The following is a 15,931-nucleotide window of genomic DNA, read 5'->3' as shown; positions in this document are numbered from 1 at the left end:
TCCACGCAGCTTCTTCCACTTCTGGACCCCGCAAATAACCCCACTCGTATCTATCTTTTCTGTTTGTTCATTGTAACACGGGTCATGTTGCGGTAATTGAAGCTCTGGTCAATGGCTCTTACTGCAGCGCACACTGCCATGCATCTTGAGGAACCGAAGAACGTGCATCCATTCTTCAGCAAATCTAATAGTACGACCACTGCATTTTACAACGCCTGTTTCACTAACCGTCGACCAGAAGCACAAATCCAAGAGCCACCTGCCGACGACGCTGCTACAAATCACGACGATGCGAACGATGACGAGGACTACAGCGTGCAGAACACGGGCCTGAAGGCCTCCAAGCCCCGAAAGAAGCGCACAAGAAAGGCGACCCACGCAAAGAATCAACCGTCGCTGGAGAGATTTGCTCGGCGGCCTGCTCAATCCAACGAGGTGGACGTGAAGGCCGGTGGAAACGGACTGACAGAGGCAACATTGGAAGAGGACCCGAACTTGGACCGCAGGAAGAGAAGGAAGACTGCTTCGCCAAAGCCTACAACATATGCAATCGAGACCGATGCAGACCAGATTTCAGCAGGCTCGGCCCCAGATTTGTTCCAGCAACTGCAGGCGGAGGCTGGAGGGACTCAAGAGGTCATAGGCGATATCATGGTTGATGCACTGGTCGTGAATTCACCCAAAGGACAAGCACTCAAGTCTTCGCCGCCTGTCGCCGAGGAACTTGAAGAGGCTGTGCCCGAATCATCCCTCCCACAAGCAGCGACGAACGAGTCACGGTCCGTAACGCCACCAACTGCCGTTCCAGACGTCACGCAGACTGGCAACGGAAACGTCCCTTCCGAAGCTGCTGATAACGCGGCGGCCAAAGTAACCCCGAAGAAGCAGATCAAGGTCACAAAGTCCGGCAAGCTGGTGTCCAGTCCTCCAAAGAAGTCTGATCTGCCAGTGTCGACAACACCGAAGCGAAGGGGCCGTCCGCGAAAAGTAGCAAGAAACGCCAACCTCTCCTCCACCATCACTGTTATTAGATATGGTGCTGATCAGGCATCGAGAGTTGCCCTCGGCCAAAAGATTGATGCCATCCTCAACGGTGGCACGGCTTTTGCTAAACAAGTATCGATTGCTCCGCCTAAACCTGTTGGATGGTCCAAACCAGCTCACCCCTTCTTTATAGGCAAAGCTGGTCAGAACAAGGCTGAAGCGCCCCTGAAGCCGGAAGCCGAACGCCGACCTGTGAACCCCAGGAAGAGTGCTTGTACGCCGGGAAAGCTGAGAGCCGAGAGGTGCAAGGAACAAGATGACGAAGATATGCCAGCCTTTGGCATGTCGTCCAAGAACACTCGGCTGGCCAGGCAATCCGGCTTGCACGAGCCTTTGTGGCCCTCGAAAGAAATTGTGCATGTACGAAATCTCGATACTGATGGCGTCGATGGGCCGCACCTACAATATCCAGCGACATTCTTGACTTTGAGGCCTGCGAAGTTAAAGAACAACGTCGACGCGCTTTCTGACGAAGAGGAGATAATCTCTAGATTGACTAGCCAATTGTCAGAAGACATGACAATAGAACGGAATCCGACCGACCTGGACTTTGCACCACCTGAGGATGTGCGGTTGCCGACCCGCTTGCTAACTACGGGTATCGACATCCAACACAGGGTGCGCGCTCAGATTCGAGCACCAATCGAGACTCTGTCACAGCGACTGTATGCCAAGACACATCCAGCAATCACTACGCTGTTCGACGAAATCGAGCATACACTTACACCCTTCGATGAGGGCAGGTGCGAGCCCCAAGCGTGGGCACAGAAGTACAGACCATTGCGGTCGGACCGTGTGCTGCAGCTAGGCAAAGAGGCATTTGCACTCAGAGACTGGCTGAAGAGCTTGACCGTACTGGCCGTGGGTACCGCGCAAGACCCATCGAAGATCAGTGCATCGCTAGACACGAAGAAGCCACCTAAGAAGAAGCGGAAAACGGCCGCAGATGACTTCATTGTCTTCTCGGATGATGAAGATGAAGATGGAGATGAGGAGATGATCCAACTCGAGCCAGACACAGGGGCTGCGCATCCCTCAATCAGACGACCGCGGTGGACAAGGAACAAAAACGTCGTCCTTCTTAGCGGGCCTCATGGATGCGGAAAGAGTGCCTCGGTGTACGCCGTAGCAAAAGAATTGGACTTCGAGGTTTTCGAGCTCCATTCCGGCGTTCGGCGTTCTGGCAAGGACATCCAGGACAAAGTCGGAGACATGACTGCTAATCACTTGGTCAACCATCAGCAAGGTGATGTAATAGTCAAGCCAAAGCCTATCTTGATTGCCATGGACAACGATACAGATAACGAACGCGAAAGAGCATTCCAAAAGGATCTTGACAGTGGAAGGCAAGGCACGATGACTTCATTCTTCACAGTGAAGCCTGCAGTAAAGGCGAAGCCAACACAGAAGTCAAGGGTACCGGTCTCAGTGAAATCACCCATAAAGACTAGGATGATCCCAGCAGCTCAAGCTATGCTGCCAATAGTAGGGGCATCGCGCAAGTCGCAAAAGCAGTCGCTCATCCTCATCGAAGAGGCAGACATCCTTTTCGAAGAAGATCAGAACTTCTGGGCACATATCATCAAGCTGGCTGCGCAGTCAAAGCGACCTATCGTCATCACTTGTAATGACGAACTGCATGTACCCACGCAGGCGTTGCCAATGGCCGCTATACTGCGCCTTACACCACCTCCCACTAAGCTCGCGACTGACTACCTACTGGCACTAGCAGGGAGAGAAGGCCACATACTGCGAAGACAAGCCGTCACCGACTTGTATATCTCAAAGAGCCACGATCTCCGAGCCAGTATCTCCGAGTTGAACTTCTGGTGTCAGATGTCGGTGGGCGACAAGAAAGGAGGTCTGGAGTGGATGTACCAGCGGTGGCCGCCAGGCAAAGACGTCGATGCCAATGGTCGTCTGCTGAGAGTTGCAAGCGAAGACACATACCAGTCGGGTATGGGCTGGCTGTCCAACAATGTGTTCGAGTCGAAGAACAACCTTGCCTTTGACAAGGAAGAAGAGCTGCTGACAGCAGTCTGGAACGACTGGGACATCAGTCCCACGTCTTTGGGCGCTGACAACCAGCCCGACAGCGCTCATGACGACTCTGACGACGCAACTCAGCAAACACGCCTCACAGAGCTTAACCGTCTAGTAGCCTTCTCTGACGCCCTCAGCGCCGCAGACATCTACGCCCGCATTGACCTACCAGGCTACGAGACCCCGCACAGCCAACCCATGGATCCCACGCTCCCCCCGATAACCGACAAAGAGCGACTGAGCTACACCACCAACGCACCTCTCCTCCAAGTCGACCCTGTGATCGACTTCCTCGGTCTCGACACTGCACTGGCGACTACAACACATACGCTGACATCCCGCTTATTCGCCAACCACGCAACGTCTCGCACAGACAGTGCGCCGCGACCTCCAAGCCTCTCGCTCGAGCAATTTTACACCCAGACCATCCTCGCCCACAGAACTGCCACGTCCTCGCAACCCCTATCCCGCTCCTCCTTCTCCTGTCTCGACGTCCTCGCTACCCCTTCATCGCCGTTTAACACGTACCCCGACATCGACAACCGCTCCTCGTATATTCTCCATTCGACATCCATCGACCTGCCCTTCCGTCTCCTAACAGCGGATATCGCGCCCTACGTGCGTAGTATCGTGGCCTACGAACAAGTCTTGGAATCGCAGCGCATACGGCTCGGTAATTTGCTGAGTGAGGGTGGAAGGGGAAAGAGGGCGCGGACTACAAAGGCGAGTCGGACCGCGATGGAGGGCGGGGAGCGACAGTCGAAGCGACGCGAGCGCTGGTTCCACCGCGATCTCAATTTCGATTTGGTCATGTGCACGGCCGGGAGTGGATGGGCGGGAATGGGGTGGAAAATCGAATGGGTGGAGGACGGGAGTGTGATGGGGACACAGCAGAGTGAGAGTTTGGCGAGGACGCAGAGGAGCACTGATGATCATGGTGGAGAGATGATGGTTGATGCCGAGGCGGATTAGAGAACGCGCGTGTATGAATGAGCACTCTATCAACCTCAAGCCCGTTGAGACGAATCCTGCGCATGAGCTTATCCAGTCTTCCGAGGCCATCTGACCCGGAGTCTCTTGCCCGCGGGCTTGGTCTCGGGAGCGCTCTGCTCGGAAAGCTGTTGCTCAGAAGGGTTCTGTTCTGCATCCGTCGCTAGACACTTCTTTTTTGTAGTCCTTTCTGTCAAAGGATTCTCCGTCAGCTTGGACGCAGGAGGTTCCCTGTGCGGAATCTTTGCAAGAGCCTTCTCCTTTGCGACCTGCTCCTCAAGGACCTGGATGACCTCTGGAACCTTTGTCTCCCAGGGGTTCGGCCTTTCTGTGAGCTCCCAAAACGGCGAATAAGGCGCGGGCACCTCTTTCTCTGCAAAAGAGTGGTGTTTCAGAAGGTGCTGGATATGTCGGCCCATCCTCCTGCCAATTCGTCTAGGCCACGTCTTCATCCTCCATCTGGTGGTCTTCTCGAGATCTTCTTTGGCATTGAGTCGTTTTGTCTCGATGTTCATGGCCGTTCGCCCCAACTTTGTGGTTGGCCAGAACGCCTCTCTCCATTCAGCCATTCTGATCTCTTCGGGCGATCTAGGGCGGAAAAGCAGTATTGCGTGCTTACCGCGCTGCGTACCGAACATGGTCCCGAACACGCCGACAGTCTGAAATTGATAGATCTGTGGTGCGTAAAATGACGTTTGTACTGCCTTTTGTTCGGCAACTTCCTTCTCGGCCCTTTCTCTGGCTTTCAAAAGTTCAATGAATGCATGTGTGTCGAAATAATGAAAATTCTTGGCTTGATCTTGACGGTAAGCCGTCAGGTCGATTCCTTTACATGAATAGTCGTTCTACGCCTTATCCTTCAGAGCGCGCAAGGTACGTACAACTTCGACGGGCTCGGTCTGCCCAGTGGCCTTCTGGATCTCGGGGTCCGCGTACAGCATGAAGACATTGTGTTTCTGCAGTGTGTCAGTCATATCAACAATTAGACATTCAAACTCACCTTCTCATCGCCAATCGTGAATTTGCCTTGTGTCTCCTTGTTGGCCTGGGAGTAGCTGTCAAGCTTCTTGATTGCCTCGTTGTCCCTCGCTACTGTCTTCGCGAACTTCACGTTGCCTTTCGTATACTCGTGGCCAGGATAGACCTTCGTATCGTCTGGCAGCGCGGCGAGGGTTTTGTTGAGAGCCTTGTGCATCTCCTCGGCAGTGCCTTCGAAGAAGCGCCCACAGCCGCCGATGAACATGGTGTCGCCGGTGAAGACGGCCTTGTCATCTCCATCTTTGAAATAGAAGCAGATACTGTCTTGTGTGTGGCATGGTGTGTGAAGAGCGGTGACCTCAATGGAGCCGATAGTAAACGTTTCGTTATGTGTGGGAGTCTTGTTGACTAGAGTACAGTCACGACCGCCAATGATGGGAAGTTTGTGGTGCTTGAGCTGCAACTGGTTAGTATACAAGTAGAGAGCAGACTAGGGGCTTCTCACAATTTCTTTGTTCCCTCCTGCATGGTCGTGGTGACTAGCGCAATGTTAGTAAAGGTAGCTCGAACCAAATGTGCTCCACTTACTGGTGAGTGTTGATGATCTTTGATAACTTCAGACCGTTCTTTGTCGCATTCTCAAGAGCTGGCAGGACTCTGTGGTCAAAATTCAGCCTGGAGACACCTCGCTGAGTTGAGCCCTAACGAGTGACGTACTCTTCTGGATGTGCTGGGTCGATGATCACAGCTTCACGTGTCTTTTCGTCTGAAACGAGGTAGGCGTAATTGTTGCCGGTGCCCTCCCCTAATACTGTTTAGCAAAAAGGTGAAGGCCCTTTCCATCAAGGTACCCATACACATAGGAATTGATTGGATATGCATGGCGCGAGAGATGGCTAACTGCGTATGATTAGCTTGTGATCGTCATGCATTCGGACCAAGGATGTCTCACTCCTGTGATAGGTAAACGAAGTGATTGAAATGGTGCACGTCGAATTGCAGTTGTAAAGAAGCTCATGAGTGAAGTTGGGAGGTGGTGTTGTTGATGACATACACGGTAGCTGCGAGAGGGGCTGACATCACCGCGGCTTCCCGAAGCACTTATCGATAGTGACTAAGCAAGAATCTGGGCAGTCGCGTCGCGTCGCGTTCCATTTTCACGACGAACGACAGGCTCAGATTTATCAAGATGAATTCGATTCGACTGAAATAGTCGTGCATACTGTACTGCCGACCGCTTGAACGCCAAAACCCATCCTTTGCAATGCCCCCCCGGTCATGAGCTCGTCAGTCGCCATTCACCAAACATCGCTATTATAATAATGCCTTTAGTCGCTTTTGCAGTTCCGGCTTCTGCGAACGGCCATCGTCATGGAGGCGTCGGTGCTGCGGGTCGTACAGTGGATCAGGCCCTACGGTAGCCTTGATCTTGCGGCTAAAATACTCGATTTCGACCGAATCCCCCTCATTGACATCCTTTGGTAGCCAGGCGTACGCAATGGGCTTACGGACGGTGTATCCGAAGGCAGCACTAGTGACATACCCAGCGACCTTGCTGTCATGGAAAACTGGCTCTTTTCCCAATACCATCGAGCGGCCATCATCGACAGTCAAACATCGCAGACGCTTAGCGGGGGTGCGTCTCGACGCAGCCTCGAGCGCAGCCTTGCCAACGAAGTCGATCTTCTTGTCCCTTTGGATGGCATATGTAATGCCAGCTTCGTACGGGTTGTACTCAGATGAAAAGTCTGAACCCGAGGCGCGAATGCCCTTCTCCAGACGCAGGCTGTTGAACGCAGCGCGACCAGCAGCAACGAGTCCGTGAGGCTTGCCGGCTTTCCACAAGAGATCCCAGAGTCTTTGACCGAACTCAGGTGTTGTCTGGATCTCCCAACCGTGCTCTCCAATAAACGATTTGCGGAACATGGTGACCGGGATACCAACGAGGCCTAGCTTCTTGACGCCCATGTAACGCAAGCCCTTGTTTGAGAAGTCATCTGAGCTGATATCATGGATAACATCGCGAGCTCGAGGTCCCCATAGTCCAAGACAGCATGTGCTTCCAGTAACATCGCGAACCTGCACCCATTGGCCAGGTGTGGTCTTGGATTGATGACGAGCCTCTCGAGCAAGATAAGCGAGGTCAGTGGCGGTGTTGGCGCCGATCTGAAATACGTCGTCCTCAAGCCTTGACACAAAGATGTCGCTGAGAACGCCGCCATGAGTGTTGAGTAGTAAGGTGTGGGTGATGGCACCAGGAGCACTGGTCATATCGCTTGTCGTAAGGCGCTGCAGCAGTTCGACGGCTGCGGGACCAAAGACCTCGAAGCGGTGAAAGGTGGTCATATCGAACATTGCAACTGCATTGCGTGCCTTCCATGCTTCCGCGGCTGCGATTGGCGAGTAGAACCTCGATGACCACGCATCACGATCGACCGGCTTCCATGCATTAGGCAGCGATTTGACGAGCTCAGCGTTCGCCTCGTACCAGTGCGGACGTTCCCAGCCTCCGACCTCGAGGAAGAAGGCACCTTGCTCATGTTGTCGGGCGTTGAACGGGCTAATACGCAGATTGCGTGGGCTCTGCTTAGGCTCCAGCGGGTGAAGGATGTCGTAGATCTCTACGAAGTTCTGTTGAGAGGTCTCGCTGACGTACTCTGGGCTAAGTTGGACTTCTTCGAATCGCGTTACCTCCAATTCGGCAATATCAATCTTCGAACGGCCTTCTGTCAGCACCTCGGCAACGGCCCGAGCCACACCAGCAGAGTGTGTTACCCAGACAGCTTCGGCAACGTAGAAGCCGTCGAGGTTGGGCGCTTGGCCTACAACCGATCCGCCATCTGGTGTGAAGGAGAAGATACCGTTGAAGCCGTCTGCAATCTGGGTCTCCCGGAGTGCGGGTAGCAGCTCTTGTGTTGCCTTCCAGGCTGGCTCAAAGTCCTCGGTTGTGAACTCGAGCCGCGATGGCATGTGTTTTTCATTGACCTTTTCTGGTGTGACGCCAAGATCGGCGGCGTTGACAGGCATAGGTCGATGTCCGTAGTATCCAATACCGTACTGCTCTCCGTGTTCGCGGTAGTAGAGGTCTTGATCTTGGTGTCGAAGGATCGGGTACTCAGCATTCATCGCGTTAATGTTGGCATTGACCTTGCGCCCCTTGAGTCCCGGTACAGCTGTCGTCTTGACGTATTGGTGGCCAAGCGGAAGCAGCGGCACCTTCAAGCCGATCATCTTGCCAATCTCCACTCCCCAGAATCCAGCGCAAGATACGACGATATCAGCGGGCACGCTACCCTTATTGGTTATGACGCCTCGCACGTGACCCTCCGCTTGTTCGATGCCGGTGACTACGGTGTGTTCGAGGTACTTTACGCCAGCGTTTCGTGTGCTCTCGATAAGAATCTGTGTGGCGCGAGCTGCCAGTGCCAGACCATCGCTTGGGATGTGAAGACCACCTAGGATCATACTCTGATTCAGACCTGGATACTTCTTGTGGCACTCCTCTGGGCTGATCAGATGTGCTTCAATACCCCAGGACTGTGCGTATCCATGCTTGCGCTTAAGTTCTTCCAGACGCTCTTGTGTTGTCGCGATTTCGAGACCGCCCAACTGGTTAAAGCAGCTCTGCCCGTCCTTGTACAATGATTGGAACTTCTCGACTGTGTATTTGGCGAACAATGTCATCGTCTTCGAAGGATTTGTCTGAAATACCAGACCGGGTGCGTGTGATGTTGAGCCTCCTGGCATGCTCAATGGGCCCTGCTCGATCACTGTAATGTTGTTCCATCCTCTTGAAATCAGCTCATCAGCGAGGTTTGTGCCGACGATGCCAGCGCCGACGATGACAACACGCTGCGAGGTCGCCATTGTGAGGAAAAAGAATTCAGATATAATGGATCAAATAGCTTTACGAGCAAGCAGCTATTTTTAACAGGACTGTAGTTCAAGATAACGACCCATCTCGCCGTACTCCGCAGCTTGAAGGCCGCGGCTAAGCGTGGATAACACCTTCAGAACGGCGAAAGCTTTCCCATGGTGGCATGTAACTGCAGTACTAGAGACGATAAATCCACCACCCCGCATGCGGCTCTTACGACATTGGTGGGGAAGTGTTCCAAGCGTGGACGTAGGGTCCTGATTGCCAAATCGAGCCTAGACGGTCGGGTTCGCAAAATAGTTCTGGAAACGCTTCTTAACTCGCGACAACCCCGCCTCGCGTGTGTGGGCATGCTCCCTCCACACCTTTTTCAGCTTCCACTTCGAACCCGAAGCATCTGTCAAACGATAGATCATCTCAAAGGTCGGTGCTGTGTAACACAGCTACTCCATAGCAGTCTCCGCCTGGCTCTTCACAGAGTGACCAACAATGAACAATGCAATGGACATTGGCTACAATGATGCATCTACGCATGCACCAACTTGATGGCTGTGTGATTCACATCGCCATGGACGACTTCCCATGCGACGTTCCGTGTGCGAACTTCCACTGCGACACGTGCCCTCGAGGCATACCTTTGCGACAAACCCCTGCGACAACCCTCAGGCAAATGCCCATCCCTGGATCTGCCAGCGTCTTCAGCCCTTCAGCAAATATCGTTCCTACATCTGTTGTGCGATGCGATTGGTGCTCGTACCGCGGCGCCGCATTCCTCGACAAAGCCGTTGACCCATGGCCGAAAACATGACCGCTCCTCACCCGGGGCTTCCGCAGATTGCGATTCCAGGGTCTTTCGCTCGAAGCTCTTGACCGTTACTCTCGAGGACCCCAGAGCTATTCCAGTGCTTTGAAAAGGCTCCGGACACGTTTATATGAGCTGGCCCCGCGGTTGCGCCGAAGTCTATGCAGCCTTGACTGCTATCACCCAAAGTCACCCGTCACAATATGACACGTTTCTATTCCGAGTACTCCGATGATAGAAGTAGCGAGCTCCGTGTGGGGTAAGAATATGCAGTGAGACGCGTGTGCATCGGTGAGGGGACTCTGGACTGCACTGACAACGCGATAGCCACTGCGGCCATGCTGATGTCACGCAACAATCTGGCATGGGCCAGAGCCTGGTCACACTCAGTTCTGCTTCTCTAAAGACAGACTGCAGTTTGAGTCACTGACTTCGACTTCAGCGACCCTGATCGAGAAGTTGCGGCTCCCGTGCGGCTCCCGCATGTCAGTGGAAAACTACTATCAAGCGCAGTCTTGGGTGATCGGGACCTATCTCGATACAACTCAATAAGTGCGATACCAGTTGCAGAATTCGACCGCAATCATCCCGTGGTGGTTGTGGCTGATAAGCTGGGCGAGGCTTTGTTGGTACTGACTTTCCGAATTTGGACATCAGATCCATGAGCGTAGATACCAGGTCCGTGCCAACAGGAGGGGCAATCAACCAGACCAGTCTCGATTGCTATCACGATGACTGTCGCATTAGACTCCTGTAGAATCTTTGATTGAGTTGGGTTATTGCCCTCCAAACGCCATGGTTACCCCAGACTTCCTGGCCAGCCCGCCTCTGATTCGACCATTCTGATCACGATGGCAGGTCCGGCAGTAGCAGATAGTCCTCGGACGCAGCAAACAAACATGGCGCATGACGGCTGCTTGCAGTCCGATTACGTTCGCGCTACCCACTGGCCAGCCGTCCATACAGTCAGTGGATTTCACTTCCCCATATGGGGTAGGGAGCTTGTTTACTCGATAAGGGTGAGGAGTAGTCATCGCTATTTGAATCATATATCACTGCTTCAGCTACCATGAGACGAAGATTTATCACTGCAGATGTCATCTCTACAGAACAAGGCTCTTCTCAGCTTATCATCAATACTTCAGAGTGTTAAGCTCAGTCTCGCCTACATCTACTTCACTATGGTCGGATCACTTCTGAGCTATATCGGACTTGGTGGCGCCGCCTCAGCCACACCAACACCAGAAAATGGCGCTGTTCGCGCTCTGCCAGGCAATTGGTACACATCAGAGGAGATGTACCAGCTTGAGAGACGTGCCATCTTCTCCCGCCGATGGCTCATCCTTACACACAAGTCACGTCTCCAGAAGCCTGGCGACTGGCTTCGCTACAACTGCGCCAACTACGACTTTGTCGTTTCCAAGGACCGCAACGGTGAGATCCACGCCTTCCACAACGTCTGCAGGCACCGTGCCTACCCCGTCGTTGAGGCAGAGGAGGGTAACTCGAAAATTCTTTCGTGCAAGTACCACGGCTGGTCGTATGGCCTGAACGGTAAGCTTGCGAAGGCTCCCGGCTACCAGGATCTCGATGGATTTGACAAGACGAAGAATGGACTCTTCCCTATCCACGTTCACACTGATCCCAACGGTTTCATCTATGTCAACATGGACTCTAACAAGATTCCCGAGGTCACATGGGACGAGCAGTTCGAGGGCACCGATCAGCAGGAGCGATTTCAGCAGTTCGACTTCGACGACTACGGGTTCGACCACTCATATACATTGGAAGGCAACTTCAACTGGAAGATCCTCGCAGACAACTTCAACGAATGCTACCATTGCAAAACAACACACCCAGATCTCCCTGCCATCGCCAACCTCGAGACATACGATGTTCAGTGCTCTGCCGACCACATCGACCATGACCCCAAAAGCAACCCCGACCAGGTCAAGCAAGGTCTCAACATTTGCTCCACATACCTTTTTCCCTACTCCTCATACACCGTCAGGTAAGCATCTCCATCTGTTCGCTTCTTTTGCATCGACTAACATTGACTAGTCCACACTTCATGTTCATGCAGAAGTTCATGCCCTCTGGCCCCAACCGATGTGTCATGTACTACGAAGTCTGGAAGAATCGCAACAGCACCCGCGAGGAGTTCGATCGCCTAAACATTGTCTACAAACGTGTCATGGCCGAAGACAAGGTCCTCTGCGAGCGTGCTCAAGAGAACATCAATGCTGGCGTCTTCATCAACGGCGAGCTGCACCCACACATGGAGAAGGGCCCCCTCTTCTTTCAGAAGCGCTGCCGCGAGATCGTAATGGAGCATGCGAAGAAAGAGAAGGTTGCCGGCAAGCAGATCTGGCCCGCTAGACAATCACTAGAGAGGGATGGAAACTCAGCGATCAGTAACGATGACGTTGCGTTCTGTGAGGGACTGGCATGTGGTAACGATAACGATAAGAGCGAGTTGGCTTGGTAAAAGCGATGCGATCTCATGAGGCATATGATGGAGTTTGGGTATTTGCATGGGGCCTCGACCTCTTTGGCAGTCTAGCCATTCATTGTAGCGACTTTGTCCTTGAATCCTTGATCTACATAAATCTTCTCTAAAACACTTCCGCTTGAATCCGCCGCTTTTATTGCCTGTCCAGTCCTGCCCACAGAATCACCCGAGAATCTAAAGGCCGTCTCCTGACAGTCTTATTGATTTGGTGGACATGTGTCTACCGTCATGTTGCATTGTTGGGCTTGACCCCGCTAAATTGAGGCTTGTCCATCTCGAAAAGCATTCCGAGTGCAGTCTAGCGCTGCCTGAGCTGAGATGCCGGATTGGGACAACACATCCATTGTGGCGACGACGTCCAACTTTGCCCGCCGCCGAAATCGTCCTTGCCTCGAGAGCCTTCAGGACCGCCCACAATTATGCATACGTCTTTGTGAACATGTAGATGCTGTTAAGTTGCGCTGCTTCTTGCTTGCAATTGACGCTTCTCGTGACGTCACAATACCGAGAGCGAAAGCGAGCAATGAGCCCAGAAAGGATGTGCCATACTGATGGCCTCACATCTGCAAGAGTCGTACAAAAGGAAAGCGCGAATTTATGGAATATACTAGATGTGAGTGTACGTGATCATAAGAGCAATGCGCAATACAGCCTTTCAACATCACCCAGGGTGCTCTGTCATGTGAGTGTAAGCACTGCATGAGTGTCGGAACGTGGTAGATTATGGTAGGCTGAGCAGTCCAACCAAAGGATTGGCGCTAAGAAGGAAATATTGGTGACATCAGTCGTCTTACCCGTTCTTCACCTTCGCGCCTTCACCTACGCGTTCTGGCGATCTGTTGTGATTTCACTCAACAACCGTTGCACCAGCAATCTCACCAAATCGTTACCAGCAGACCGTCACCTTCCTTAGAGATCTAAGCCAGATATTTGAAGATCTCATCTACACGCCATCGTTCTCAGCCTGACCATTTCGCAAAGATATAAGAATCATGAACTTCGAAGATACTTATGAGTATGAGGATGCGCGAGAAGTCTACCATCGGCCTCGCGATATTGCTCGTTTTGGAACCAGACCAATAGCTTACGATGATCCGACCCTCATCAACCAAGAACAGCCCAACTTTGCTGATGCTGAAGCGTTGAGAAGGACAGAACAGATCACAAACGATGCATGGCGAGAGGTATTCGATGCACAGCCATACAATAGCTTCTTCATGGTGTCTTGGCTATTGCATCTAGCAGGAAGGTCAGCAGAAGATCTGTGGCAAAACCCGCGTATTCTCAGGAGATATCCGGTTCAAGAGGACGACATGGATCGGGACACGATATATGCGCTTGTTTCCAACGGCGGGCGATGCACGACATTTACCATTCAAGTTGCGCAAGAGCTTGAAGATAGACAAGATAGAGGAGATCTACGGGGCCTCCAGAAATTCGAGTGGCGATATCATGATGTAGGCCGCCATCGTATTGCGCGGTGCGAGAACACTGGCTTGGTAATTCACTCGAGTTCGCCTCAAGGCTTTCTGACTGTGCCGCCTGGTCCGGCTGGAATGACACTCGACCTCGACACCGACGATGGGGTACCTCGTGCTGAGACTCTGATCTATAGTGATGGAATCTCGAAATGGAAACGGCTAAGAGACGCTGAGATCAAATCTCTCGTGAGTAACATGATATACACGTTTCGAACTTGGAGGGTAAGACTGACTGAAATCTTTAAAGTCTGAATCGGGAGGTGGAATTTCGGCGAAGATGAGTATGGTTCAATGTATGACTGAACTTGCGCAGGACAGTAATTTGTCACCGATGTGCTTCTTCCGGTACGACGGTTTGTCAATGTTTCCACATCCTGTCTGAACTCAAGGGTGGCGTGGATGGTTGCTGATTACCGTACAGACACACTATCTCGACCCCCACAGCTCTGGTAGCCGACTACGATGGTATGATAATATTCAAATTGGATGTCAAGAATCCGCGACTTGAGTTACGATATGCCCCTCTTCACTATCTGGTGACGTTTTACTGGAACAGGACCAAAGTGGACGTTGATCGCATCCCGACACAATCCTTTACCCCAGAAGAGCACGACAGTAGCCTTGGCCCCAATTATCATACCATTCTCGTCCACTTTATCCTCACTTACGGCGGGCCGTGTGCAAAGAAGCAATGGGCGAGCTGCAGTCAAGACTTTGCGAGATTCTGGAGGAGTGCATGCAACTTGTGGGGCCTGCCGAGCGTTACTGGAGGCACAAGTTTTCATGGAGCGCTTCATGGTGACAATGCTCGGGATCTGCTACAGAGTTGCTATATTGCCACGAGGACGGATGCGGATCTTTAGCCGCTCTATATTGCTCGAGAGTAAAGAGGTGTAAGGTTTATCTCTAGTTTAGCATCACGTGCTTCGAGATTGGTACTTTTCTTGATGCTCACTTGGTTGTAAAGTCATGCTTGGAACTCTTTGGATGTTGATACCGACTTGCGGTGCTCATACCTGTTTGTGCGCTGCATGACGTCATTGGCAGTACCCACAGTTTTGAAAATACTATAGGGCGTAACATCAGATGTAAATTGCTCACAGAAACACTTTGCCAACCAGAAGATCAAGACAACCTTGAAGCAAGCTCTAGGCACGCCATGTCGTCCAAACACATCGTATTTGACATTGTCGGCACGCTCGTCTCTCATGAGCACTTCTATGATATCATACACTCGCGCTTAAGCTCCATTCTCGAGCTCTACAACATCACGGGCCGCCTTCTAGGCTACGCATGGCTTGAGACTGCAGAGCGCGAATACACATATCTCTCGCTCTCTGGCTGCTACGTACCCTTCGCCAAAGTCTTTCAAGCGATCTTCTTCCGCGTACTACATTTTGCCGGCGTACCCAATCCGAGGAGCGTGGCTAGCGAGAAAGATGTTGAATACTTCATACAAGAGTACAAGAACTGTGCAGTCAGGCCCGGTGCGAAAGAGTGTATCGATCAGTTGAGAGCGGGCGGATGGACGGTGTGGGCTTTTACAAGCGACGATCGAGAACGAGTTAGAGGGTACTTCAGCAAGGGTGAGATTGCTATCGACGATGACCATATTGTGACTTGTGACGATGTTGGGGTAGGTAAACCGGAGATCAAAGCATATGAGCGTGTAAAGGAGAAAATTGGTGTTGGAGAAGATGAGGCCTTGTGGTTCGCAGCTGCCCACGGATGGGACGTCAGTGCGGCGGGCAGGGCAGGGTTCAAGACTGCGTACTGTACGGTGTTGGAGAAGGAACCGCTCGAAGAGGTCTTTGGAAAGACAGACGTTACTACGGACAACCTACCGGCACTTGCTGACGTAGTTATCAAGACTGCTCGATGACAAATGGAAACGACAATGCCACAAGGCCAGCTTTACGGACTTCAAGGCGCCCGCCATGGCTGAAAACATTGCTTGGAGCACACAACTGGACGTTATGATGCAATATCACAGAAGTAAGTTGACTAGGTTTGTATAGGAACCAAGTAACGCCTGTCATAGGCTATAGTCTGACAATATCGCTGCCATATTACATCGCATACATTCAACACCGTTTCTGCAGCTCTTCTACGCCAGCCAAGTCTTCCCTGTACAGCCCACCAACCTAGATACAATATCCTAGCAGGGCATGATCACCCATCTTGGATGCGTTAAGTTGATGTCT

The 15,931-nt window shown here is 52.3% G+C and overlaps 7 protein-coding genes across 7 annotated transcripts; 4 read left to right on the top strand and 3 right to left on the bottom strand.

Moving 5' to 3' along the window:
• Positions 1 to 138: 138 nt before the first annotated feature.
• Positions 139 to 4,059, top strand: M421DRAFT_629 (uncharacterized protein; the record flags this gene model as incomplete). The annotated part of the gene is made up of 2 exons (XM_033596015.1): positions 139 to 190; positions 239 to 4,059. The coding sequence occupies 2 exons, from the start codon at positions 139 to 141 to the stop codon at positions 4,057 to 4,059; spliced, it is 3,873 nt and encodes a 1,290-aa protein (XP_033453437.1).
• A 34-nt stretch (positions 4,060 to 4,093) lies between these two features.
• M421DRAFT_191412 (uncharacterized protein) lies at positions 4,094 to 4,887 on the bottom strand. The gene has a single exon (XM_033587997.1). It carries the CDS (start codon positions 4,713 to 4,715, stop codon positions 4,128 to 4,130), a length of 588 nt encoding a protein of 195 aa, XP_033453436.1. The 5' UTR covers positions 4,716 to 4,887; the 3' UTR covers positions 4,094 to 4,127.
• M421DRAFT_191397 (Metallo-hydrolase/oxidoreductase) lies at positions 4,819 to 6,215 on the bottom strand. The gene is made up of 7 exons (XM_033587996.1): positions 6,008 to 6,215; positions 5,913 to 5,951; positions 5,773 to 5,860; positions 5,644 to 5,712; positions 5,561 to 5,594; positions 5,078 to 5,512; positions 4,819 to 5,033 (listed from the first exon to the last, which is right to left on the bottom strand). The coding sequence occupies exons 1-7, from the start codon at positions 6,105 to 6,107 to the stop codon at positions 4,923 to 4,925; spliced, it is 876 nt and encodes a 291-aa protein (XP_033453435.1). The 5' UTR covers positions 6,108 to 6,215; the 3' UTR covers positions 4,819 to 4,922.
• Positions 6,216 to 6,235: 20 nt separating this feature from the next.
• M421DRAFT_415546 (Aminomethyltransferase folate-binding domain-containing protein) lies at positions 6,236 to 8,935 on the bottom strand. The gene has a single exon (XM_033590741.1). It carries the CDS (start codon positions 8,920 to 8,922, stop codon positions 6,370 to 6,372), a length of 2,553 nt encoding a protein of 850 aa, XP_033453434.1. The 5' UTR covers positions 8,923 to 8,935; the 3' UTR covers positions 6,236 to 6,369.
• A 1,980-nt stretch (positions 8,936 to 10,915) lies between these two features.
• On the top strand, positions 10,916 to 12,222 carry M421DRAFT_51689 (ISP domain-containing protein; the record flags this gene model as incomplete). The annotated part of the gene is made up of 2 exons (XM_033594957.1): positions 10,916 to 11,745; positions 11,796 to 12,222. The coding sequence occupies 2 exons, from the start codon at positions 10,916 to 10,918 to the stop codon at positions 12,220 to 12,222; spliced, it is 1,257 nt and encodes a 418-aa protein (XP_033453433.1).
• An 853-nt stretch (positions 12,223 to 13,075) lies between these two features.
• On the top strand, positions 13,076 to 14,087 carry M421DRAFT_191364 (uncharacterized protein). Its single transcript, XM_033587995.1, has one exon. It carries the CDS (start codon positions 13,239 to 13,241, stop codon positions 13,977 to 13,979), a length of 741 nt encoding a protein of 246 aa, XP_033453432.1. The 5' UTR covers positions 13,076 to 13,238; the 3' UTR covers positions 13,980 to 14,087.
• A 763-nt stretch (positions 14,088 to 14,850) lies between these two features.
• On the top strand, positions 14,851 to 15,793 carry M421DRAFT_415542 (HAD-like protein). The gene has a single exon (XM_033590740.1). The coding sequence runs from the start codon at positions 14,887 to 14,889 to the stop codon at positions 15,607 to 15,609; it is 723 nt and encodes a 240-aa protein (XP_033453431.1). The 5' UTR covers positions 14,851 to 14,886; the 3' UTR covers positions 15,610 to 15,793.
• Positions 15,794 to 15,931: the final 138 nt, after the last annotated feature.

The sequence above is a fragment of the Didymella exigua genome (genome assembly GCF_010094145.1).
Source record: "Didymella exigua CBS 183.55 unplaced genomic scaffold M421scaffold_2, whole genome shotgun sequence".
Classification (NCBI taxonomy): Eukaryota; Fungi; Ascomycota; class Dothideomycetes; order Pleosporales; family Didymellaceae; genus Didymella; species Didymella exigua.
Note: the sequence above shows the minus strand (reverse complement) of the source record. Positions and strands in the feature narration are given on the sequence as shown.

What these genes read in the sequence shown, in the direction of transcription:
- M421DRAFT_191412 (XM_033587997.1), bottom strand. Translation starts at nt 4,715, where the DNA reads ATGTTCGGTACGCAGCGCGGTAAGCACGCAATACTGCTTTTCCGCCCT.
- M421DRAFT_191397 (XM_033587996.1), bottom strand. Translation starts at nt 6,107, where the DNA reads ATGTCATCAACAACACCACCTCCCAACTTCACTCATGAGCTTCTTTAC. An exon ending in GACCCAGCACATCCAGAAGA is followed by an intron (nt 5,713 to 5,772) that starts GTACGTCACTCG and finishes TTTTGACCACAG; the next exon opens with AGTCCTGCCAGCTCTTGAGA. An exon ending in CAGGAGGGAACAAAGAAATT is followed by an intron (nt 5,513 to 5,560) that starts GTGAGAAGCCCC and finishes AACCAGTTGCAG; the next exon opens with CTCAAGCACCACAAACTTCC.
- M421DRAFT_415546 (XM_033590741.1), bottom strand. Translation starts at nt 8,922, where the DNA reads ATGGCGACCTCGCAGCGTGTTGTCATCGTCGGCGCTGGCATCGTCGGC.
- M421DRAFT_191364 (XM_033587995.1), top strand. Translation starts at nt 13,239, where the DNA reads ATGAACTTCGAAGATACTTATGAGTATGAGGATGCGCGAGAAGTCTAC.
- M421DRAFT_415542 (XM_033590740.1), top strand. Translation starts at nt 14,887, where the DNA reads ATGTCGTCCAAACACATCGTATTTGACATTGTCGGCACGCTCGTCTCT.